Source organism: Rhea pennata, chromosome 13 (assembly GCF_028389875.1).
Source record: "Rhea pennata isolate bPtePen1 chromosome 13, bPtePen1.pri, whole genome shotgun sequence".
In the NCBI taxonomy this organism is placed as follows: Eukaryota; Metazoa; Chordata; class Aves; order Rheiformes; family Rheidae; genus Rhea; species Rhea pennata.
In genome coordinates, this window is record NC_084675.1 from 11,314,346 (window position 1) to 11,340,874 (window position 26,529).

At 42.1% G+C, this 26,529-nt stretch overlaps 1 protein-coding gene across 2 annotated transcripts in view; it reads left to right on the forward strand.

The window, feature by feature from the left end:
* The window catches only part of ZNF536 (zinc finger protein 536), a 187,580-nt gene that overhangs the window by 111,240 nt on the left and 49,811 nt on the right, over positions 1–26,529 (forward strand). The window contains exon 4 of one of the 2 annotated variants that reach the window (XM_062586752.1): positions 12,939–12,979. The exons of the other annotated variant lie outside the window; for it this stretch is intronic. Coding sequence (XP_062442736.1) covers positions 12,939–12,952 — 14 coding nt within the window. The 3' untranslated portion in view covers positions 12,953–12,979. The remainder of the gene's footprint in view (positions 1–12,938; positions 12,980–26,529) is intronic. 2 annotated transcript variants of the gene reach the window in all.

Sequence of the window (26,529 nt, forward strand, 5' to 3'; positions counted from 1 at the left end):
CAATATCAAAAAAAAAAGTCTTCAAATCCTTTATTTGATTTCAGTGTACAACTATGTTTAGTTTAAATGTTACCCATACGTAGAACAGTGGTTGCACCAGAGCAATCATGGTGAGATGTCTAAAGGGGTGTCAGCAAATTGGACAGGGTATAATTTTAGTCAATGTGTTCTTGTCTTATTTTAGTTCAACATCATTTCCCAGTTGCAATTCTTTTGAGTGACACATGGAATGCAAAACAACATAAAAGGTCTGCCCTGAGGCAGATATGTGTCCATGTAGGACTTTAATTATTCTTTTTGAATCACATGTAATATGCAAGCCCAATTTCTTGCATAAAACTCTGATGGAAAAATTGTGTATCACCTGTATTTTTTTGATAGTCCTTATATTTTTAGAAACACTGAATTCAGGAAAGGTCCTTATTAGTCAGTGTATTCTTTGGATTTTTCAGGCGACATTTGGGGGAGAAAGCAATTGCTCCCATGGTGTTTTGCAATGACATTTAAATCATTGTTTTTTAGAAAGGCATTCTTTTTTTTGTTCAACTGCTGTGTGCTTAAATAGCACTTCCAATATATGCATAGTATACTATACATGTAAGAATTTATTTGAATACCTTTCTTCTACAGTGTTGCCTAACACCTATAAGCTGATCCTGATCTTATTTATATCACTTTTATACCAGTGTAACTCTATTGGCTTCATGGAAGTGAATTCTGATCAACACTAGTGTGAGTGAAATCAGAATCAGATCTTTTCCTTCTAAGAAATAATATTAAACTGTCTTTTTAAGTAGCACTTGGTGTATCATTTTAGATTAACTGATAAAAAATAATGAAAAAGATGTGTATGAATGAAAATGTAGATGGTAATGATGAAAAATGTTTTCCATATTAAAAAAAGAGAAAAAAAGGAGGAGAAGGAGGAGAAGCTGGTGTGAAAGCAAATTAAGAATGTCACTGCATTTTTGCTGCAGATTGTGGGACTGGCACAAAGGTACCTGAAGTCAGGGTGCAGTTTTTGCAGGGAACAGGAAAAGCCAGCTGGCACGCTGGGAGCCGCACATCAGACCCTGAGAAAAGATCCCTGCGTGCCTGCGCCAACTGGGAGGAAGGGAGCACCGCGAAGCGCAACCGCCGGTCGCGGGCTGTGAGGTGATAGCGGACAACAGGGAAGGATGAAATTTGACCACAGAGTTTTTCGTCTCCTTTGAAATCTGCTTTCTCAAAGCTCATTTTAAATAACTCTATTAGAAAAAAAAAAAAGAAATCTGCAATTCTAAATGTTAACTCTTTGTGGTAGTTAAATTTTGGAAAAAATCTGATGGCATTAAAGCTGAAATTACAGGGATTATAGCAGACAAGAGAGTTGCTGAAGGCACTGGTTTTGCTGCAGCTCGGATACGAAATGAAACGACAACTCGCACGTGGACAAGAAGGCGAGCGCGTCGCGCGGGAAGGGAGCTGCGCCCCTTGCCGCCCTGCAAAGTTTGCTGCACCCCGCTCTCGTAATCCTCTTGTTTGCTTACTCGCTCTGAGGCTGTGCTTTGGGAGGGGTATTTTGGTTAGCATGAACTACTGACGACTGTTTGGAGGAAAGACCTACCCCATCCCCAAATCGGTACGGTGAAACGCTCCTTGTTTATAACTGTAACTGGCTTCATCACTAAGACGAGACGAATTTGCGCTTCCAGTCGTGAATGTGCTCTGATTTCCCTGCAAACATGTGCTGGGGGATTTGCGTTGTCTTTTGTGGGAGCCTCCATGTGGGGAAAGGACATGTTTTCCCCGTCTTTTTTTTTATAATCAGCTTTTATTATTCCCTCAATTTACCACATGAAGGAAATGTAAGCAGAAATACGGCTAGATTTTAACGATGAAAAAATATATCAAATTATTGTGCGGCATAAATGGTATGAAAGAGAAACCCAGAAAATAGCAGCCCGGATCAGGTTTCATGCGGATGATATAACCCAACATTGTTTAGGCAAGTTCAATTTTCTTCTCAATTGTTTGGTCACTCTAATGTACAAAGTTCTGTAATTTGCACCCAGGAGGTTTTCTTGGCCTGCAGCCCACTGACTGGCAGTGACCTTGTGCTAACTGTCTGTCAAAAATGGTCACTCAGAATTCATTGGTATGAAAAATAAGCATTTGGTGCCTTTCTTTAGAAACATAATAGACAGCTTTGCTTTCACACCTCCTAACAGCCTTTTTTAAAAATAGTTTCTCTAGCAGGATGCTTTTTTAGTATGTGGAGCTTTACACTTCTGCATTTTTCCAGAATTTATTAGGATTATTTTTATATCGTATATGTTTTTATCTTAAATTTCCTGATGCCACAGTGCGATGCTGCCAGTTTAGCAACTCCAGCTGTTGTGAGTCACAGGGGTAGGCTGGCAGTGGCAACTGGATCGCGCAGACAGGGAAATTTTGTGTGTAAAGTCAAAGTGTTAACCCTTCGAGGCCAGCTTTGAAGCACTACCTGTTTGCAAAACCGGGAGCCGCGCCGTCTTTTCTCCACCAGGAAACGCGCGGCTCCCCCGCGGGGGGGTCTCGGGCGGGCTCCTGTCTCTGGGAGCGGCGGTGGGGCTGGGGGCGGTGGCGGGACGCGGGAGCGTGGCGTTCATGACTTGACCACATGTGAGACAGCCGAGGGGCTGGAGAGCCAGCGCTCGCCCGGCAGCCCCGCGGCCTCCGCGCTCCCCTTGCCCTTGGGGAAAGGAGTGCCTTTTCTACCGGGCCCGGCACCATTCAGTGGAAAGACAGGAACAATTTTAAGCTTCCAGGTCTGTATAGGCTCTATTGAGAGTGGAAATTAGTTGGGGCTCCCCGTGGCGTATGCGACTATGGAAGCTACAATGCTCATTTGTCCTGCTGAGCAGTTCTTGTATGTGCTTTACTGGCTGCAGAAGTTATTTTTTATTTTTTAGGACTGCAAAGATCTCCAGTGGAGAGCTGTGTGGTAGAACTGAGAGTTAAAACCGACCCTCGCTCCTATGGCACAAAAATATCCTTCCAGAGAGAGGTTAGGGAAGTGTAGATGTACACTGAGTTAATGCAGTCGCAGGATAAATTAACTATCTGTTGCAGCCAAGAACCACGCATCTGCGTTTCAGCCTTGCAACAGAACAGGGGGTGGGGGGCAAAGCAAAAATGAAAAGCACATGCAGACAGAAGCCTTTATTTTAAAACTGATTTTAAAACTGGATTAATGGCTCTCTGTCTCTTTGATCGAGGACAATATATCCGGCTAATCCTCCCCCGTTTTCGGCACCCTCTGCGAGGCCGGCCCCGAGGGCGAGGGCGGGCTGCCGCCGGCCTGGCCCGGCCCGGCCCGGCCCGGCCCGGCCCGGCCCTCGCCGGGGAAAGCGCGGTTCGGCTCCGGGGTGCTGCCTCGCTCGAGGCCGTGGAAACTCGGCGGCTCGGCGGCGGCGGGGCCGAGCGCGGTCGGAACAAGGCCCTGCGCTGCGGCGCGCGGCGAGCGCCGAGGCGGCGTCGCCGCGAGCGCCGCTCCGGCCGAGAGCGCCCGCTGCCTCGCCCGCTCCGCCGCCCCGCGTGCGGACGGGGTCGGATCTTCTTGTTCGTGATTAACTGGCTCACGCTTAGAAATCATCGATTTAAAGCCCGTTTCGGGCAAAGTTGCTGGAATGTTCCTTACGTGGACATGGCAGTGTATTTAACTGACAAAAAGTCTCCAAAAGGTGCTGAAAATATCCTTAATCGTTTTCTGAGGATATGGCAAATTTGGTGCTAATTACAGTTATTTGCATCCCCTTCCCCCTCCAGAAAGGGTCTCTGAGAAGTCCAAGGAAATTCGGATACATAATGTGCAGTGACAGCTCCCACCGTGTGACGGGGAGGGACGATTTGAGACTGTCACAGGGCTCTGCTCAGCTCGCAGAGGTGGGATTTCTCTGCATGCTCAAGTATGGGGAAGGCTAAATAACTCACAGGTGTCAAAGGCACCAAAGAATTATGTGTGTCTGACCTAGGAGAGAATAAATCTCATCTCGTGCTTAAAGCCATGAGATGCCCCTTTAAGCGCAGTAAAAATTTAGTTTTCCCCCTCCTAATGATCTTTTGTAATTTTCTCAAATTTATAAAAACAAGATTTTCCAATTTTAAAATATATTTTTTTTTACTGGTAGATTGTGCTCTTTAGTATCATTTTACATAATTTAATACAATTTGTTCCATCCATTGGTTTTCATGGAGATACAAGCTGTTCGTTTGTGAGAAAGCTGGCATGGGCGCGGATGCTGGCAAGGAGTCACCTCCAGGAGTTTATTCAGATTTCAAAGTTGCGCAGGGGCACCGGCCATTTTGAGGGAGATAGATGTTAAGGTTGTTTATCTTTTCCACAATACTCGTTTTATTCTTCTTAATGGTACAGTCGCCTGCCCTTAGCCCCTTTCCCGGACCTCTGGCGCGGGACTTCGGCCAAGCCGCCAAGCCTCCTCCCTTTGAGAAACGTGGCACGCGGATTTTTAATGATTTCAGGCCACCGGCTGTTCATGTTTCCAGCCAGCGCCGGGTGCTCTTCGCTCCCCGACCCGCTAGGGACATCGGAGGAAGGACCGCCGGCGCCCGTCTTCGGGGGCGCCCCGTCCCCTAGCCGCCTGGAGCCGAGCTCCCCGCGGTGCCAGCTCAAATGGTCCGCAGGAAGAATCAGGCTTCCCATTGCACAAGTATTAATCTTATTATTAAGGCGCTCTGCTAAGCTAAACTTTGCCTGGTTACCTGTCAGGGTGCAATGGAATCAAATTCGCCAGTCTTTACCCAGTTCCATACAAGGTTGAAACACTATTTTCCAGAGCCTTGCCACGATCTTCCAGAAAAGTGAACCAAAACAGCTTTTTAGTTTTGGTTTTCCTTTGTACTGGTTTATCATTGCAAGACCTGGCTCTTTTCGCCGTTTGCGGAATAGCTCACTTGCAGTCCCACAGAAAAGCGTATGCTGCTTCCCCTTCCACACGCAATAAATGATGCATGAGGGCAAAGCCTCCTCCGGGAAGCTTCCCGTGGATTGCTCCAAAGAGGAAAAACCTAACGTGTGATAATATCCTGTGCTCAGATAGCAGCTCCCTATTCTGAATAGTGGTAACTTTTTATTTTCTTGAACTCTGTTTCTATAAACTTTGCTGCTGCTATTTGATCACTAGCTTGATTTTGGGACTTACCTCTCAAATCCAGTGCAGAGCATACGCAGTGTCTCCGTGGCCCTGTTGATCTGAGCACCTTGTGCCGTCAGAGAAATGTTCTTTTTTCCTGTTCTCTGGTTTTGGTGCTTTTTGTAACCCTATCAAAGCAACCATGAGCCTTGTTCTCTCCTCTCCCTGGCCATCTGCTTGAAGCATCTGGTAATCAGGTGCAAGCCCCCACATCCAGAGCATTCATGCTTAAATTTGCAGCTACCTTGCCACCCACATTGGCTTTTGTTATACTGCCAAGATGTACCTCTTTGTGTACTCGATATGAGAGTGAGACTTAAATTCCACCATCAACGTGCTGAAATTGTGATGGGCCAGGGTGACATTATCACCTTTGAACATAGATATGTATCAGCCTTCTCCCATTTTTCTCTGCTAGAGTCTCCAGCTAATCTGTTCCAATTGCTCATCGTACCCAAGCCATGTGTACACTGCAAAGGTATAGCTTTGAGTTGCAAATAATTTCTCAAAGAAATATCTCAGTTTAAAAACATGGTGATGCTTAATGTGTGCTTGTCATTTCTGGAATTCTTCTTATATCCCTTTTTCCATCTGAGTAATCTTTGTGTATGTGTCTCCGTGTACGAGACAAATAGACTCATTGTTCTGCTCCATATTTTAATTCCATATCTGTATTTTAGGGATGTTGCTGCTTCCCAACAGACTGACTAAGTATAATCATCTGCCAAATTTAGGCTTTGGGAAGTGGCTGCAACTGAAATTGCCCATTGAATTTAAAAGCAGACAAATAATTTTGTCAAAAACACCGAAACCAATGACCTTGAGTGCTATTCCCTACTCCTTACCAAGGGCTCCCAAAAGGTATAAAGCTGTAGTTCTTCTGATACATTTTTTCTGCAGCCCTAGATAAGTGAAAAATGGCTTGACTTCTAGTTTGACACCCTATCAGTGTCTCTGTGTGTATTTGTTCCATTATAGTAGGAACTTCTAATGGGACTGAAGTCTCTCATCCTCAAAAGATACGGAAACATAAGATATTTACTGGCTCCTGCATTTGAATGGAAAGAGTGCCCATTTATTTTAATAGGAGAGGTTTAATAACTGAGTAAGAGTCACATATATAAGTCCCAGGGCAAAGTGGCGCCCGTGCTGGAGGCTGCTCACCGGGTACCAGGTTTGCAGAGGTTATACCATGCGTTGTTGCAGCTTGCTTACCGGTGCATTGATACGAAATTAAGAACCTGCTCTAAAAGGCTTGATTTTGCTCCTGCTCCCCTGGGGGAAGTCAGCATCTTTGCTTGGTTAGTCCTTTTTGGAAGTTGCAACCCAACCAGCCTCAGGTGTGTCCCGCGGCGCACGTGGCGGCTCTGACCCCGGGCGAGCTGCGGGGGTCTCGTGGGACGCCGGCGCCCCGGGGACGTGGGCGCAGCTTCAGCGTGCGCTGCTGTTCTCCGCGGGAGCGTGCCGCGTTGACTTGGTGACGCTGAGGCGCTGGCTGCGTAGTCGGACGTGAAAACGTGCTCAGGGAAGGCACCGAGAATGATGACAGAGAAGTAGAGTCCCAGACTGACCCTATAAGTCGGTCTCACTGTAAAAGTATTTTCCTACAGTGGTAGGTAAGATTAGCTTCAGGTGTAGAAGGGGGAGGATGAACCACCAAATAAAAATGGTGAGTATCTCTTGCTACCTGCTGCCAGCTAATGCCGTGTTGTCCTTGGCATAGCCATCTATATATTTTTCTTCCCAAAGTACTTATTCACTGATGGCACCTTCTGTTAAAATGGATTTTATGTAAAGTAAAAAGACTACAAATGGCTATAATGCATTTTTTGGAAGTTTAAGTAAGGTTGATTTAAACAATAGTCTTGTTCATAAGTTTACTGAGTAATTATGTCAAATATTTTATTTGTAGGGACTGTTTTTCAGCACTTGAAAAAGACAAATTTTTCAAAGGTAATGAAGAAACCTGCAACACGTGCTTAAAGCATGTAACATTTCACCAATATATTCCTGATGAATTATTTTAAAGATAGTAAAGCTTTATTTATGTAATTGGTGTTCAGATCCATTGGGATGAATTTGATTTAGGCCTTTTGCTTTACATGATTCCTGCCTAACCCTCAAAATGTTAATCTGAACAGATGTATGCATATTCATGAGCAGAACTTGGTACATACATACATAACTGAAACATCATGCTCAACATTTATATTGTTACCCATTTTGTTATAGGTAAATGCATGTACAGTTAAAGATTTCCCAGATAATGCTGTGGGTGTTTGCATACACATTTTCACAGAATATAATGAAAAACAGTAAATGCATTAAATATGAGATCATAGAATTTGATCAAAAATAAAGTGTGAGATTTATCCAGCAGACTTAGAATGCACTGAAAACTCTTTATTAGTTATCACAAAAATCAGAAATAAATCCTTAGGGACCTTTCCACAAATGGGTAAAATAGATGAGTATTTAGAATAGGCCTTATTGGCTTGAGTCATGAAGCTGGCTTTCTCTGAGTGTTGTGCCGTAAGTTTAGTGGGAAAAGTTTGACAGCAATTTAATTTTCATTGACAAATACTGTCATAATATTGAGGGAAACTGTATCAACAGTAGTGGTCGATGCTCAACCAGTCATATGGACTGGACGAGCTTACCATATGCTTAACTACAAACTTCTCTTGGAAAGCTCCTTTAAAACACTTGACAAGCTTAAGATACTAGTCAGTAATGAGCTTGAACAGAACATGTGAAGTTTTACATTTTGTATAGAAAATGGTATTGTGTTTATATGTTTCCCGTAAAGAAAAAGAGATATGTATACTTATATCTGTGTAGCTACAATGCCTGTATTCATTTTTATCGCCTGAGGTTCACCTAGTTAAAGAACATTTAAAATTGCAAAAGCAAAAAATTGTAAACATAAATGAAAAGATTCCTACCTTAAAATTGTGCATAAGTAATAAATTATGTTGTATGTGTAGTTTTTAAATTTGCAGTTTCTAGAAATAATAAGAATGCCAGAAAGCACAAATCCAGGCAAACCCCCATATCAGCATGCCAAGTATTATAGAAGGTGAAGGGTCCAGGCTTTCATTAATGTGTAGTATTAATATCTTCTCCTAGCAATAAACCTGTTAGGCTGATCACTCCCCTCAGCATTTGATACTTGTAGATTTCCATCCATAATTTAATGCAATCTGAATATCCGAGCTTGCATCTACTGGATGGCAGGGTCAAATCAGGCATCCAAAGAGGCAAATACTTCATCTTGCATCCCAACTCCATTTTATGGGCTTGATCGTGCCCACAAATAGTGAGTCTTGATCTAAGTGGGTCCTGATCTCCCTCCCTCCCCTCCCCCCGGCAATATACACTGCGACACCCAAATTTCAGCAGCTGCCCTGTTTTATATATGTTTTCAAAAACATGCACATAGACACGTAGATGCATATAGGCATATATATATGTATATATGTGTGTACACCCCTCCCTCACACATATAAATATATAGACATATATATATATATACACACACACACACTATATATATATATATAGTGTGTGTGTGTGTGTGTATAATATATATAATATAATTTTTGACTGTGGCCAAATACTGCGCCAGGTTAGAAACTCAGTTAGATAATTCAAACAGAAGTCTGACCTGATTCTGTCTTAATTTGCTATGTTTTGTTAGCATTGAGCCATTTGTAATTTAGTTACATGTAGAGTAGTTCAGTGATGAGCGAGTTTAAACAATATGGAAGGCATAATGTATGCTTACATGAAAAGCATATACATCCTTTCATTGCACTTTGTACTCAGGAATCATTCTCGTTTTCAGTTTTGCTATGCTTTCGTCTCTATAAACTGTCTCTCCTCATTATAAAAAATAGCTTTCAAAATATTAACAAAAAATAGCAGTTTCTGTGGATGGTTTAGCCGTGGCACATTTTCTTAGTGTAAGTATTTAGGAAACTGGGGTTTCGTTCTCTAGGTTGGGTTTTTAAGATTTTTTTCATAGCATGAAAGTAGAATCAGGCCTCACTTGGATCCCCTTTATCTCTGCCTAAATCAGAAGTGACTTCTGAAATGGCTTTTACACATTAGATCAGAATCAAGTTTGTTTTTTGTTGGCATATTGGCCGAATCTCCTACCACTAAGTACAATAACTGCCCTTTATTTTCTACGCTTAAGAAACAGCTACTAACCTCAGTCTTCTCAAATTGTTGCTCTTGTCCCCAATTCATCACTATTACATTTTATTTCCTTGTCTGTAACCAGGATTTAGATTGCTTGGCCTAGAATTAGATGGGTCTAGATGGTACCATCTGCTGAAAGCTCAACAGCTATTAAGATTCTTAGTTTTTTATAATGTATTCAGCTGAAGAGGAAAAGAAAGCAAAAATGGTGTCTAGCATTATTCATTTTATCAATTTGGCAACCAAAGGCATATTGGCATGGATACTCCTCGTAGCGAGTGCCTGAGTGCAGAAGTGTTAAGACAGCTTTGAAGCTTGCCATGAGTTCCTGTTTTATTAGCAGAGCTGTGTGAACCCACCTGCCACGGGCTGGAAATGTTTAGAAATCGTAACTTGGTGGCCTGGATGGTCAGAACAGAAGGTCTGTCGCTAAGGGTCTGTCGGTGATGGTTTCTTCGAAGGGGGGAAAGGCGCAGGCCCGTCGGTGCAGGTGCACGCCGGCCCCGCGGCCGCCCGCCGGGTAGCCCCGCTGCAGCGCCCGCTCTCCGAGCCACGCCGCCGGCCCGCGCGCTGCACGCTCGCCCTACCGGCGGGTCCCGTTTTATTAGGGGCTCCTCTGACTCACCGGTGCTGCACGGAGACAAAAAAGCCCTGCCATATTCCTGTGTCTGCTGCTAATGCTGGAGCAGCATCTTCAAAAGAAACCCGTAGGACTCTGCTTCGCAATGCTGCCAAACCAGTGTGTCGCTACCAGGTTTTTATTCATCCTGCTTGAAGAGAAGCGTTTATCAGCTGTTTTTGAAACTTTATTTTGCATTTAAAAGTACAGTAATTGGACCAAAGACAATGCTGATATATGCTTTGAAAAAGAAAAAAAAAAAAAAAAAAACAAAACCAAGTGAAGATCTTGGAGGGAAGGAAGGGGGCTAAGTGACTGGGAATTTGCTCTTAGATGGAATGTGTCCCAACACTATAGTCACGATCGGGGCAATTTTGGGTGCTTTTCAAGCATTAATTTGCATTGATATGATCAAACACCCAGTTCAGAATGGCTGCTTTAAACTCCACAAAACAAACATGGGGATTCACTGAGGGTGAATCCAAAATCGTGTCTGGAGCTTCGTGGCTCCTTTCTAACAAGACCTTTTCTGTGCTCACTTTTCAGACAATGCGGCCGTGCTGGGGGCTGTCGTTCAACAGATTGTTGGTTCTTTTGACAATTTGTTCGATGGTGGAGGAGGAGGGAGTAGAGGCAGCTATATTTGTCACTACTGTTGTTCAGGGGAATAATTGATTTTTCCAGTTTGGCAAACAACTCCCATTTTCTGCTATTTTTTTCCCCCTTCACATCTTCCACAAAAGACACTTTTCCTTCCAATTCTTAATAGTGATTTGCAGGCTCAGCTTTCTTGGTTGAGAAGCCTGGGTCCAAGAAAGAGCTCGTGTTTTCCTCGCTCGGCTTTCCGGAGGCGCTCGCCAGGGCCTGCAGCCTGCGGCACCTTCGCTTCTGGCCAAGCTGGGGAGAAGCACCCACCGGTTCTGCAGCGCTTCGCTTCAAAACTGCCTTGCTGTAGGAGATACTCACCCGTTTCTAGTGCTCCTGTGAACGTAGGGCTGCTTTTGATTCCAGTATATTGGTAGTAAAATTGGATTCTGGCATTGGATTTTCCTAGGTTTTCTCTCTTGTGTGCGCTTTTTTTTTTTTTGTTATTTTTTTTTGTTATTTTCCCTAGTGAGACCTTCCCTGTACCCAGAGCTGGGCTAGTTGGATAGACTCAGGTTTGGTCAAGAGTTTGTTCTACCCTGTTTGTAACAGGATTGCCAAGAACTGCAGGAGTGGAGGGAGAAGTGGTGTTCTATCAGGCTGGTAGTTGTGGCTAGCGAAAGAGCCTATGGTAGCAGAGGTTTTTTAGGACAGCAGGATTTTAAGACTGGGTATTAACTGAAAATTCACCTGTAAACAGCCCAGAAAGAGTTTTGTGGGAGCAGACATGGAGGCACACTTAGGAAAGACCTTCAACACATCTACATTTGTCATAGCAGAGGATCTGTCCATGCCTCTCTCTTCCTACTGTACAACTTAATATTTTGGAGATGCTCCTTTTTTTTTTTTTTTTTGCCAAGGCAGTAATCAGAGCAAGTCGGCCAGAGGAGAGGGTCTGGGTGAAGGGGCAGCGTTTAGCATTTTTCTCAGCTTTACTGCTTTAAAAAAGATTTTGCTAGTTCTGGTAGTTTTTTTCTTTTCTTCTTTTTGTTATTTTTTAAATGCATGGTTTTCTGTTGTAAGTGCTCTTTACAGCTAGGATTTAGATGGAGTTGTTCCTGCGGCAAAAATCAGAGGGACTTACAGTGCAACATATATGACCCTCTCTTTGTATTCATCCAAAAAAAATAAAAAATAAAATAAAATAAATAAAACCTGTTCAGTGACCCATCCAGAAGTGTCTCGCAGGGATGAGCATAGCCGCTTCTGCTGGACATGCTGCTTTGAGTCCCACTAGCTTTCGGTGTTGAGGCTAGATACCACAAGGCCCAGCTAAGCGTGGTCTTGGTGTCCCCGCCGGCTGCCTCCTTGCTCTCGCCCGCGTAAAACTCAGGCAGAGCAGATGCAGCACCCACGGGGGCATGGGGCAGGAGCAAGGGAGGTGGGTTACGTGCCAAGGATGGCTCACCTGGGCACTAATTAAGGAGATGATGCAAATGCCAGGCCTCCCTCATAGTAGAAGTTGGGGTCTTTTTCTTAAAATAGTTGAGAATTATTTTAACTGGAGGCTGCACTCTGGATAGTATGCCAGCTAGCACTTAAGTGTTTTTTTTTTCTCTCTCTCTTTTTGGAGGTGGGAGGCGGTTCCCTGGACTCTCGCCTCCGGTTTGCGTGGCAGACAGGCGTCCTGGGTGCCGGGCTGGGACGGGCTCGGCCCCGCGGCAAGCGGGGCTTCGGCCTCTGCGCCCGGGACCCGAGAGCCTACGTCCACTGCCAAATTTTGAAAGCCCTTCTGATGTAAACATGTACAACCTTCTCCAAAAAAGGCCTTAAAACTCCAGCACAGAACTATATTTATATGTTAAACTTTAAAACATATTTATTACTAGTAATTGATTTAATGTATACGTAAAACTATGCATAAATTAGTAAAATATTTGCACGAGAACAGTATAATAATTGCCATGATTTGAGTGAATTAAGTGGTTAAGGCTTTTTATTTGCTATCTTTGTTAAGCACAAATGTCTAACATTTAAACTCCAGCAATTTCTTAAGCACCAGCCCTCTAACAGTATTTAAAAACATGACTGAATTTTGCAAGTTACTGTAATTGGTGGAAGGCTTTTTGCAAAGCTTCTAAAGCCAAATGAAAAAAAAAAATTTTTTTTCCTCTCCTTTTCGATTATTGTAAATTGGGTGTAATAATCTTGGCTATGTTTGAGTATTAGGAAGGTGAACATGCATCAATAAAAAGAGGATTTTATGAATATTTTTGTAATATTATGTAATATTTAAATTTATGTTGTTTTTTTTTCAATTTTACATGTAGTAATTAATTTTGTCTTACTGACAGATGATTCTCAATGACTGATTTTCAAGAAAAAATCCAGACAGGTATTTTAACCCTTTGTTTTCATTCTAGACACCTTGCATTCACGGGTCTGGTTGTAATTAAGGGGCGCTGCGCTAGGCTCTGTTGTAAATTCAACTTTAGTATTATTTGTATACCTGAATGAGTTTGCACAGCTGTATCTTGATGGAAGCCTTTCCTGGGCGGGCGGCGGGAGCGCAGGCAGACAAGGTGCCCGCGAGCCAGGGCTTCCTGCGGGGCCGTGGCGGCCGCGGCCAGGGCAGCGTTAAGGACGGGCTGATACACCACGCGGTCCCCTTCTAAATGCCAGCGTAAGCAGGCATGACGGTAAAAATTAGATGCAAAACTGGACGTAGCTGCCGTTCGTGGAGCGTGTGTCACCGTTAACGGTGGAAGATGACTGCTTTGGCGCGTCCCGCGTCGCGGCCGGAGGAGCGAAGGGGCACGCGAGGCAGCCCGTGCGCCTGTAACGTACCTCCCGCTCTCGTTACCTGTTTGAGCGCTGTGAACTCGGACGTAGCTTCAGTGCTGTGCTCTTCCCTTGCTATCGATCCACATCTGGGTCTTACAATCTGTGTATTCCTGGTATTTATTACACTGTGCTTGTGGGGGGCGACACCGTGGTTAGATGCCTCTGGGGGCTTGCACGGTAAAAGCACAATTTTTAAAGATATATTCTGTAGCGATGCAAAGCACACGTGGTGAGCGCCCGGAGATGAGTCTCCTTCAAAGCAGGGGCCGTTCTAGCTGCTGCGCAGGGGACTCGTGTACGGACATACACGCTCTGCTCACGTGCAGGACACTACGTCCAACAATAACAGCTAGCTAAATCTGTCCGTAGCGCGAAGCCACATGGCCAGTTTTCGGGCGTTGTGTAATATAATTGAAAGAATAAGAATGCTATAAGGAAATGTGAAAGTAAGCACATGTAGCGCTGAGAGCATTTTTGTCTCTTCCTTCCTCCTCCCCCAGCCCTGGCCCCCCCAGCCACACCTACGCTGCTTTGTTACATCTTTTCCGTCTTGTTTTCCACCCTAATTTCCTGCCCCAACCGGTATCTGGAAGGCAAACCTTGGCTATTTGTCCGCAGCTTCTGCTCGAGTGTCCCAGTAGAAAAGCTGCTCTGGAAGGTCTCTCCCTGCTTGAGCTCCTGAATCGCAGGAAGGACTGCTAGCACGTGCTCGCGTTAGTAGGTGCAGCGCACCTGCCCAGGGCCCGGCGCTGGTGGACTGGTGCTATTTTGCTGAAAACATTCAAGAATAAAAATGCATTACAGAGTAGGCAATAAGGGCTGTGCTATCAATTACAAGTAGCTATAGATACTAGAGCTGTCGCATGTGCTGCATCTGCCCTGTCACATGTAAATCCTATTTGTTTTGGTGATGATTTGGGAAATAAAATTTTGACCTAACATTTCCAGGAGCTTTATGTAAGATTTGTAAGACCTGCTACAATAGAAACAACATCAAGGGTATTCCCTTAAGGCCCATTTTTGTGATATATTTTTGCTTGGAAAGTTTTTTCTTTTTTTTTTTTTTTTAAAAAAAAGGTTAGGTGTAACTGCCCGTCGGCAGACGCGTCGCCGCTCTGCAAGCAGGCAGCGGCTGCACACTTCGGTGGCCTGCAAGGCACTGCCCAGCTCTTGGTCTGTGCATGCTCCGACTTGCATATCCTTCTCATTTACTTGCTTTCACATGTTACACGCATGACCATTTGCAGAGTTCTGCCAGCTTACATGGTTCATCAGGCCCATGAGACCGATACAGTAATCTTTGCTTTAATAATTCACTTTAATAATGGCTCACATGGTTTTAAAGTACTGAAGGATGAAAAGACAGTGGCATCCTCATTTCACTGTTTGTCTTTCCTCCTTCTGAATGAGTCACGGTGCAAGACTTTTGCACAGGTTAATGCTGTCCTAGGTTGCATGTGACATTGACTATCATCTCTGTGCAAAGAAATTCCACTTAAATTCCATTAGTGCCTGCTTTTCCTTAGCTTCAGCTCGTGCCCACTTGTTGTTAGATAGGGCTGTAACTTAAGGAGCCTTCTTTAGCTGCTCTGTGTTCTTTACCCCGTCTCCTAAAGACTACTGATCTGGTTTGTTTTTGACTCACTAGGATAAGTTTGTTGCTCAGGTTTTTGGTTGTTCTTTATGTGTCTAAGGATAAAGATAGCCAAAGTTAGGGTACAGTCTTCCAAATATTTCCTCATTATCTTCTTACACAGCAGGAGCGGTTTCCCTCTCACAGTTTAGTCAAGGCCTCAATTTGGAAATTCCAGAAATCTCTCTGCTGCTTTTTATGCTGACATTAAGTCCTATGCTTACGATTTTAGAGTTTTATTTCTGAATATTCACTGTGCTCCTGCCCCTTTCCCCTCCGCTACGGAGGAGCGAGTGCTGCCTTCCTTTTGTTTCTACCGCATTGTTACTTGACACTTCTTCTTTACCGAATTGCATCGCATCACTCTCCCCAGTCACTTAAAGGCAGGCTGTTTTTTTTTTTTATTTATACGTTGTCCCTTCATTCATATTGTCTACAGCTTTGCCTCCATTTTCTACTTTGAATAAATTTCGTCCCATTTTTGCATGTCATTGAAATAGAAAAAGAACAAAATCAGCTTTGCTAGTGATCTTTGGGACACGCGAGCTATCACCTCCCATATCCGTATCTCTTCAGGTTAATGTGCAGAGCACTGGGCCCTCAATATACTGTCCGGTTCCTTATGCGTTATTTAGCTCAGCCTCGCGTCGGAACTTACGACCCTGTAGCCTGGTAGGGGATGGTACTGCATGAGCCTTCGTAGCGTCCGTGTAAATCGTGTTCGCAGCTTCCTTCAATTCTTTTTGAGTTTTCTTTGGGTTGGGGGGAGTGTTATTTTTTCCAAATATTCTATTAGTTTTGTTACGTATGAGCTCCCTTTTGTGAATCCATGCTGAATATCTTTAATTAAATCATAACTTTCCCTATTTTGTCCCTGATTAGTGTTTCCAATATCTTTCCCACTGCTGAAATCAGGCTGACTGGTGTTTAATTTCCTCGATCTTCCCTAGAGCTGCTGTTATATATAGGTGTTACCTTAGTCCTCCTATCCCCTGGTACCTCCTCTGCTTCCAGAGATGTTTCACGGATACTTGCTGAAGTGCCCCCTTCCCTCTGCCTTTTCCTTCCAAATTCTGGCAGGGATCCTGTCTTCAGGATCCTTCGGGGTCAGGAGCTTCTTTTGGCCTTTGGATACTTGAAGAAACGTATTTTTTACAGCTTCACCTCAATTTCATTTGCTAGCCTTCTTAATCCGCGGTGGCTGCTCTACCCGTCCGCGCCGGGAGCCGTCTCAGCGGCAGCGGTGCTGGGCTGCGCCGTCAGAGCGCTCCTGCGCGCGTGTGCTCGCGCGCGTGCGCTCGCGCGTGTGCGCGGCCGGGGCGGCCTCCCGGCAGCCTCGCCGGCCTCCGGCGGAGCGAGAGGCGGCCCGGCGGCCGCGCGGCTGCGCCCGGCCCGCTCGCCCCGCGGCCGCCCCTTCGCCTCGCCGCCCGCGAGCTTCCGCTCGCTTGGCTTCCTCAAGACGGGGATTGCTTTTTTTGACCCGTGGTGTATTTTTGTCAGGCTGCGTGTGTATTTTCTGCTGATATGAACTCATCTTTGAACATTTGCCATTTCCGTATAGAGCTATTTCCTCCATTCCTTCCTCCCGTTCAGGGTCTGCTCCTCCTCTCATTGAAGTCAACTGGGAGCTTTGCCATTGCCTTCCTCGAGAGCAGGAGCGAGCCTGAGACTCACTGACACTTGCAGCGCTCGCTCAAAAATTAACCCTGCTGAAATTGAATGTCGATACTGAGCTTTGTATTTTAGCTGTAAATCCACCTCTGACTCCTTGAACACTTATTATATTTGAAGAATGGCTACTGTGAAGAAGCCCATTAATTTTAATGCGACTCTCTGTAGTTAGATTTGGGTCGTAACAGTTCCACTGGCATGGCTGCGAAAACATCATCGACAGAAAACTCAGGTTTCCTGGGCATTGCATCAGAAATGCACCAAAGTCGGTTTGTCCTTCTTCCCTGCCATTAGAAAACTTGTACTCTTACAAAAACTACTCAGAAAGTGCTTAAATCTTTGGAAGAAAAAAAAATTAAAAGATAATAGAAAAAAAGCGATGAAAATAAGGTTAAACTTTTTTTTTTTTTTTTTTTTTAAGAGTAGCACGCAAACTTCTCTTTTACATATCCCCTGCTAATAATGCAAGGAGTCATATGTCTCTGTCCCCACAAGCCATGGTGAAAATGAACCCACTAGACTTGTGACTTCAACCAGAAAATAGTTGCTCTGTCCTTAACTCACCCCACTGTGATTAAAGGCTGGTACCACATATGGTATGTAAGCTCACACTTACTTCCCGGAGACCATGGAAACCCGAGCATGATGGAATACATCAGGGATGGAGTAGCAGCCTCGGTTCTGAATATTTTTTCGCTAAAGTCGCTGAATGTTACTGTAATGACATTTTATATCTTTCATTCTATATTCGAGCAGAGAGCCACAGGTGTTCCATTGGAATTACTCACACATTTATAAAATTGGACATTCTGTCATTAAATGGACTTAAAACTAAAAAGCCTTTGTCTGTGAAAGGTGACCAATAGAAAGGGACTTTGGATTATCTGATATCCCATAACTTAATCATATGGCTCTTAAGAGTAGGGCATAAGCAGCTGTGTCTCACTAATATGCATGCAATATGTGTAAAGTGATATGCTTTAATTCTAAACTTGTTTTTAGCAGGAAGAAAAAGCATTTAGATGAGGAACATTAAGATTCAGCATTAACCATTTTTTTCCTCAGGGCAAAATTATTCATCACCTGATATTTATTAAGGCAACATTTTTATTTTATTACTATGTACTGTAAAGAGTCTTTCCAAACATTTTCAAAGTTGTGCGGTGAAGTTTTATAGGCAGATTGGCGAGCAGTATTTAGAGTGGTTTTCAAAATCAATGAGTTTCAGAAAGATATTTTCCTTTTTCTAAATAGGACTGTTGTCAGCTCTCACAGAGGAAATAACTGAGATAAGCAGTCATTTAATTTATTATTTGATTTTCATTTTTATCCCTCCTCCCACATTATATAAACTTGATTTCTGTATTGTAGCCTTAATTGTTAGTTTGTGTTGGTTTAATCTCTCTTATTTAAGTGTGTTTGCTTTAATAATATTAAAAAAAACTAAGACAAAGAAACTGTAGATTAGAGACTTTATTTTCAGGGTAAAATGATACGGATAAGTGAGCGTCAACTGACCAGAAATTATTTGCTTCTGTCTGTTAGACACGTAATGGAGTCATTTAACTAGTCAAATTAGGAGCTGTAGAAATGCACCATGCTTCATTACTGAGTTCGAATGGGCACCATTTTACATTTACGTCAAAAATTATCTCATAGCAAATTAATGTTTTCATTGTGCTGAAAAGCCAGAGCTGTGCAGTATTAGCACCACCTAGAGGATGCAACAAAAATGTTTTAGAAATGATTTCTATATAAAAACCCAGCGAGGAATAGATTATCCTTAAAAAGCAAAGTACTTCAAACAAACCTACACTTTCCCTCCAAAGTTGGTATTTATATGCTCTTTTAAACTACACCAGTTCTATAATATTCCTTATTAGTTTTACAGAAGTTTATTTACAAGTGTTTGTGGCATATTTCAGGCTGTTTATTTTGTAAAATCTTTCAGTATCAATGCTACTAGTTGTATGTTTGTAATGAAAAAAGATACCATTAGAAGTCTGAACATCTGCCTGAAAAATCTAGAGAACATTTCCTCTTGCCAGCCAGGAAGAATTCCCAGGCAATGTTACTAAAGGTCTTTCTTCCTTGAAATTTCCTGGAAAGACAAATTGAAAGGAAGAATTTGTTATTTAACAAATTAAATACTTACTTGACTAAAGGAAACAACTAGAGCCTTAAAGTGTACTAAAAAGACAAGTATGAGCCAAAAATGAGAGCAGCAGAAAGAATTCCTACTTTGAAAATTTCTAGCAATGAACAGCTCTGATATAGGAAGAAATATTGAAAATTAATAATAACAATAATGATAGTAAAGTATAAATCGGACAATGATTGTGGTAAACCATTAAAAATGTGGTGTGGTTTTGTGCCTCAGCGTTCATTTTTCCGATGAGATACATGTCAAACAGGAGGTAGTATAAAACCTAACTTATTTGGGGCAGGAAACACTTGAGGATGGGCCGCAGAGCCCGGCTCTCGGCGTTTCTGGCAGCGCGTGGGTAGAGTGGCCGTTCTTGCGAGGAGGGCATTAGATGACTTGCAAGGCATGAAATTTTCCTACCTAAGTGTTTTGTGATGAAGGAATGTGAAGGCTGAGTGCCATCACCTGCCACAGAAGCCTGGTTTAGTGCTTCAATAAAACTTCAGGGATTCTGGAAAAAAAAAGTTATACCAAGTGGCTAACGAGACTTGACACCAGACCGGTCTAGCAGCTACGGCGTGGGCAGGGGCCGGGCCCTCCCCGATCCGCGCTGGCTTCTCCGTTTACCTCCGTGGTCCTCAGATCCTGCCACTAACCATCCGCTTGGTAACCGATAGCAGGTGATTAAATCAGACCAGGTCATCGTGATCATACAGTCCGGGCTCCTGCTTAACACGGGCTGACAAGTATCACCCGGTAATTCCTTCATGGAAGGGATTTTCTTGCATGTGCAAATACACGACACCCGTGACCACAGGGTGTTCTTCCGAAAGGGAATTTGCAGGATTTGAGCCTGTGATATGATCTGCATTAAACATATTTTATCAATTGACCAGAATATCTAAACGTGTTTTTCAATCTTACTAAATGTTTTGTGTGCATAACTGAATTAATTTTCCATATTATTATTCCTAGAAGACATTTATAGAACCAACCAAAAACATCCACAAAGTATTTTGACACAAAGCACAGGAGCCGAAGACAAAGATGAGCTAAGAGGAGGAAGTGGACCAGAATTCATTTAGTGTTACACTTATCTCTGGAGCAAATGATCACTCATTAATTAAAATGCTGCTGCCAACTGTAGTTTGAAGACAAAAATTCTACATAATTGTGTCAAGTATGTAGTTTTTGTTAGTATACTATTATTTTTCATATTTCAATCAGATGCTCTTCAGGATCCTTTTGAAAATCAAATAATTGCTTGTGATATTATTTCATGCCTAAGTACAGTATCTTAAACACATACTGTGCTGTAAGTTCAAGAATGCCACAGTGACTTTAGGGCCACGGTTCTGATAATGCAGAATTGGTAGACGAAAGAACATGCCTGTGAGCAAGTTTTCTTTTGTTCTAGACAAAGCTTTTTTTTTTTTTTTTTTTTTTTTTGCCTTTTTTTTTTTTTAATGGCTTTAGCTCATTTCAGAAAAGGATTTCTTTCAAACAGCAATGAAAAAATGTTAAGAGCCTTGCTTACAAGTACCCTGGTATTTTCTTCTTCTTCTAACTGTAGAAGCACTTTTCCTATTATCATGAATCTTGTCTGCTGAGATAGTTCAGCCTTCATGTTATGTTTACCAAGGCCAGACTATAGGATCAAATAATTTATAACCATTCCTGTTGGGTTTTATGTAATAACTTTGGAACTCATATAAAGTAATGATCCACAAACTCTTTTAATGTTCATTATAAAATATGAAATATTTCTCAGAACCATTGCAATTATGTGACCAGACATAACTGTTTCACACATGAGTAAATACAGGGAGGTTTAACATAACTTTATTATCTTCCTGTCTTTTCCTCTCATTGATGTGATAATACTGTTTTAATATTTTTCTAAAGAAAAGTTAAGTAATTTCAGACTCTCTATTGAGGCCTAGTTTATTGGTTTTTGTAATAGAGTACTCAAGAATAATTGTATTTATGATTAGACTGATAGTAGTAAATGTTGTTGTGCTGAATAGGGCTAAAATACCCTGAAAGCTTTATATTACTATAGATGAATATATATACACACACATCAGTGGGAAGAAATTATTAATATCTGTCTGTCTGTCTATGCATTTATATTACGCTCATCATCATAGTATCAGAGCACCTTCTCTGGAGACTTTCTGGGGTTTAGTAGTTATTAAAATGTCAGTAGATATAGGATGGCAAAACTCATTAAGACTACACCAAAAAACATCCCAGGTCCTTGCCTTACACTTAGCACTAACCTTCAAATTGCCCCTGTTCTTCTGATCTTGGATTTAGACAAGACATAAAGCGGAAGCTGCTGCAAGTTAAACTCTCTGCTGAAGCTGTTTGATCAGACGAAGCTCCTGTTAAAACTTAATTGACCTTTGCAGGGTTTCTGCCCAGTTCTGCAGTGTTCAAGCCTAGGAGAAGCATCCAGCTTTATAGCTCGTAGCTCTGAAGCTTTTCACAGCTTTTTATCTCTGTGCTATACCTCTTACAGGAGTGATAGCCACACAAGCCTATCTCTGAGATCCCTTCTGCCTTTCTGAGTTACAGCATATGCAGTGAACATTTGGTGCTAACACGGGGAAAAATAAGCCACCCTAGAGAAAACTGCATGGAGAGAAAAAGTTCATAATACATAGAAGGATATTCACCTTACAGCGTTCCCTCTTGCTCTTCTTGAGGTGTTTAGCATATAGCAAGGGGGCGAAGAGTGCAGCCATAAGCTTACTGAACGTGTGTATCCGCACAACCGAGTCCTACCGTAATGCTCACGTGGCCCCAGACATGAGAGCACATTGGAGGCAGGAGACACACTACTACCTTTGCAGCAATTCCTTTTCTTCAGCGTGAACTAGTTTGTTTAGCCTGCACCCTTCAATGCAAGCAGCAAACCCTCCCTGTGCAACTGCTGCACTGGGGTTGTGCTGGTGCCCAGACCCATGGAGAGTGTCACACGGGTGGCCAGCAGCAGCAGCAGCTCGTGGTTCAACCACGTAAATCCTGCAGTTGCATCAAGAACCCTCTCCTGTTTCTGGTAGAACAAAAAAAAAAAAAAAAAAAAGGACATTGTTAACGTGGGTGTTCAAACTGCTAAATACACTACATTATCTTTTATTTTACCAATGTAAATTGGTAATGTCATAAAATAACAAGAGTTTTGGTCACTGGTTGACTGATACTAAACAAACATCAGAAAAAGAAGGATCTCTGGTGAAAAGGACATAATCTAATTAAGAATGCACTTAATAAGGAGAGGTTATTTTTTTCCTAATTCTCCCCTTGCCTGCCTGCAGAATCTGCCTGATGTCTTTCATCTTGCAAACACTTGGGGTAGGAACTGCCTTTGCATTATGGACTTGAGCCACGCTGAGCGCAGGAAGCCGCGGAAGGGCTCGTTGCAGTGTAACTGCAGCCGAGTGCGGCGATAGCAGATGTAACAATGCGTTGGCACAGCGTTTGGCCTGAAACTTAAACAATATTGTAGACTGTATATTTACTCAGTTCTGGAGTGCTTTTCAGATCAGATATCTAGTTGTCTAGAAAATATTCTCTATGAATACAGTGTGCAGAAACAGAAACTTTTTGTAACAGGGTATTTTTTTCCCCTGCTTTCCCTCGCGGCTCTGCTGATGCATCGGCCAGTTTTCCTTCAGCCAGAAGGACAAAGATTTGTCAAAATGGTTTTCCTCCCTCTGTGCTACCCTGCCTCAGAGATGAGGATGGTGCTAGCCGTAGCATAGAGGGGATTTCTGCAGTAGGGTTCAGGCTGGTTCAGTCAATCTGAGACCCTCTGACAGACCTCAGGGACAGTTTTTCTGGTTTTGCTATTTCAGACTATGAAAAGTGGTTCGATATAGCAGCCGTGGTGGGGCCTCACACCATCTCCATGGCCTCCAAAGGGAACGCAGAGGTTAAATTTCTTCATTCCCTGCATCCTGCTCATTTCTCTTACTGGAGGCTGTGTGCAAGGAGGGGTAATTTTCATGCATTGAGAGAAGTGAATCCAGAAATGTTATTTTCATGAGTCAGGAATAACCTGCAAAATGCTAAATGCTGAAGCAAAGCTGAGCCATGAATCAGTTATGCATGGTCATTCCTAACGAGAGAAAGAAGTGTGTTTATTTCACACAGTCCCTCTGTTGTGTGTTATATTTGTAGGACATTCTGTTCTCTTTAGTTTAAAATTAAAATGGCTTTATTTTTCATTGTGAAAGACCAGTACATTTAAGAATGACTTTAGTTGTACTTTAGCAGTAGAAAAATGTGCTATGACTAATGATAAGATGAGAGGTATAATGTATGCTGAAGATGCAAAGGACAGCAGCAATAAAACAGGGCCTCCATTTTCAGTTTTGAGTTTACTTTAAATTTGTGCAATTTTAAACATGAAACATTTTTCTCATGAAAAAGGGAAATTTTGAAATTCAAGGGAAATTTTTATTTTCAGTCATTTCATGGATTTTATCAGCTCCATTTTAGGAAGTATTTTTATCATTTCATGTGGCCCACTTTTACCTAGAAAGAGTTACAACAGGTGATTTATTTGATATGGAAAATAAATTTTTAGTTTGCCTTTGGTTTACCTGTATTCTGAAAAAAAAAAATCACGCTCAAACTGTGAACCCTTTCACTTTGCACACAGTAGGATAAAGCTCAGCATAGGTTCTGGCTCCATGTTTGCAGAGACAGAGGGAAGATCTGCTGAAGTCAATGTTCAGAAAACCACTCTGCTCTTGTCCCAGGTCTTTTCTCCTCAGAATTCAAAGGACAGGCTGGATCCATAATGCAGATGATGATTGCTTCAATTTTATCATTTTATCCAGCAAATGCTGGATGTTCACATTCAAAGTTGCACTTAAACCTTTTTCCTAGGGTGGCATATGGTTCAGTTAACCAAGGATATTTTTTTTCACCCTGGACATTTGAAACTTGGATACAGGCTACTCACATTCAGCAAAAATATTGCTAATTTTTTAACATGTTTAGGCCAAGTATTCATTATTCAAACTGCAACAGTTGCGTAAGCCTGAGTTGATGCTCCAGGAATAAGTAACAGTCATATAAAATGTATTTACCTGGATTCTTTACCAGAGATGAATTAAATTTGTGTTTTCAGACAAGTTTCAGTTTGTGCTTTGGAATTTTTGTACAGTGAAAATTCAAAGTATATATGAATCAATTGAACAAACAGATAAATTTTTGGAACCTGGGAGAACTCAAAGCAGCTACGTTTTTAGCTTGCCTCTAATGATGAATGTGTACTTAGCATAAGCACTTTACATGTACACTTTTAGTATATGATCAGAGATGTCTTTGTTTAATATAGCATTTTTCCTGTGATATTAGGAACTAGAAAAGCTATCTTCAGTCCTGTCAGCATAAAAACTGCACAGCAGGAGGCGAAACACATGAAGCAGTTTCCAGGCCTCTTAACATACACAATTCACACAGTTGAAAAGGTTGTGATAGCTTAACTTTTCTTTTTGCTTTTCTTCTTTTCTCTCTCTCTTTCTCTCTCTCTCTTTTTTTTTTTTTTTAATCTCAGACACATAATGGTTGACTTTCGTTGCTATTTTGAGACACTGAGATTTTCTGGAGGAAAAAGTTCCCTAATTATTTTTTCTCCCCAATATAAAGTTAATCCATTCTTGTCTGTTTTATTAGGTGTCAGGCAAAAGATTACATCAGGGTGAGAGGGGCTGTACTGAGATAGGAATGTAGCATGACTAGACTACACAGATTCAGATTATAAGCGGCATTAATTATGCTTCTGCTTTCTAATTCAGCTATGCTCAGCTACATGTTTTTTTTCCTGCCACACTGCTTAGGAGCAAGTACATTGGAGTTAAGAGCATGTGGCCCTGGCGAAGGTAGATGTCCCACCCACTAATGTCTTGGTTGAGACACATGGAGAGGCAATATCACAGATTGTGAAGTGCCACATGGAAAGGACAACCTGAGGTATACGTGCAACAAGTCTTTTTGACTCGGAGGGAGAGGGACAGAGAAGGAGGGATTGCAAAGCTGACATCCTGAGTGACTTTCCAAAGTTGCCCATTCTTGTGCTTTCCTAGGAACTCAAACCAACCTTCTCATCTAAGAGCACTACTCTTCCACCTGTCTTGCATCAGGACTCACCTCCATCCTAACCACCCCCCTTCATCTGCCCACACAGGTGTAGTCCATTTAAAGGGGTGGGGTAGGGCTAATTGCCCTCTCAACCCTCTGCTCCCTATTGCCTTCTTTTACTAATAGGACTGAGCTGTCACTTCCTTGAGCCTAAATGCCAGAGTTAGCAGGAGACCCTAGGATGGTTTATCAGAAGAGTCCTGCATTTCTGTATGGCTTTTCAAGTATGCCACCATGTTTCAGGATCACTGAAAAGGGTGAGTAGGTCCAATGACCTACTTACATTGGACCAGTGACTATGAATGACATCTGTGTAGCGACTAACATGCTGCAACCTGCTTATACACAGTGAGTTTGTCTTTCTTTTTTAAGATTTTTATAGAAATAATACTGATTTTGTAAGATTTTCTATAATGTTTCATAATAGCTGAAAAATATTATAGGATATATAAGTAATGTAGCCACAAAAACATGTGACCTGCTTCAGAAGTGTAGGTGGGTAATGTTGGTGTTGTGACTTCCACAGGAATTAGATTATATTATCACCTTTGGTCTACTTAAAAGAAAGGTGATGTATGGGCTTTTTAATCATAACTAATTAATACAAAATGTTCTTATTTTAAATGATTATTTTAAATTCCTTTCTAAAGAGTTCTAGTGGTGTATCTTTTTGAGTGATCCTCTCCGTAGTATAGGATGTGAATATGAAACACTTAAAAAAAAAAAATCATTTAAAACTTTTAAATACATTTCGAGTGTTAGTTTGAACGTGAGTATAGCATATGAACTTTCTTTTTTGAAGTATACTATTCATAGTCATCTTTTGTCTATTAACATTATCTCATTTATAAAACCTGAGATCTGCTGTCTTTAGACCTCAGTGTTCTTTCATGACGGATGTACATGGAATTGTTGACTGTCAATATTGTTGAGCGTACAACTGGCACACTAAGGTTAGCTCGTCCGCGACACTGTCTCTTGAGATTCAAAGGATGTCATTCCTGTCTAAGTGGTAGAGCAATAATACATCTGCACTCTCTGTCTGTGGCACCTCGCTGTCATGTGGTTTTGTCAATGGACAGCAACGCCTGTCATTTTATTATGAGACCCTGCATAAAGCGTACATCACCCTTGACATGCTATAAAGTGCAATGTGTAAGGAGGGTTATGCCTGGAGTCCATGGAGTCTAAGTGTTCTGTTTTCATAGTTCACATTAAATAAAAATATTCTCAAAAGACCAAGCTCTGCTCTTAGCCATATTGTTGAAATTCACAATAGTTTTCTAGACCTCAGAGGACCTAATTCTGCCTAGTTCTGACTTCAGTAGGCTAGAAGATTAAAAGAACAAAACATTAAGTGATGAATTTCACCCAAGAAGTGTTAACTTAAGGTCAAGGAGCACAATTTATGAGATTTTTAGCTCTTTGTGGTCCATATCTAGCACTGCTGCTGTTAGAATAAGTGTAAAGGAAGAATTCACTGGAGTTACTT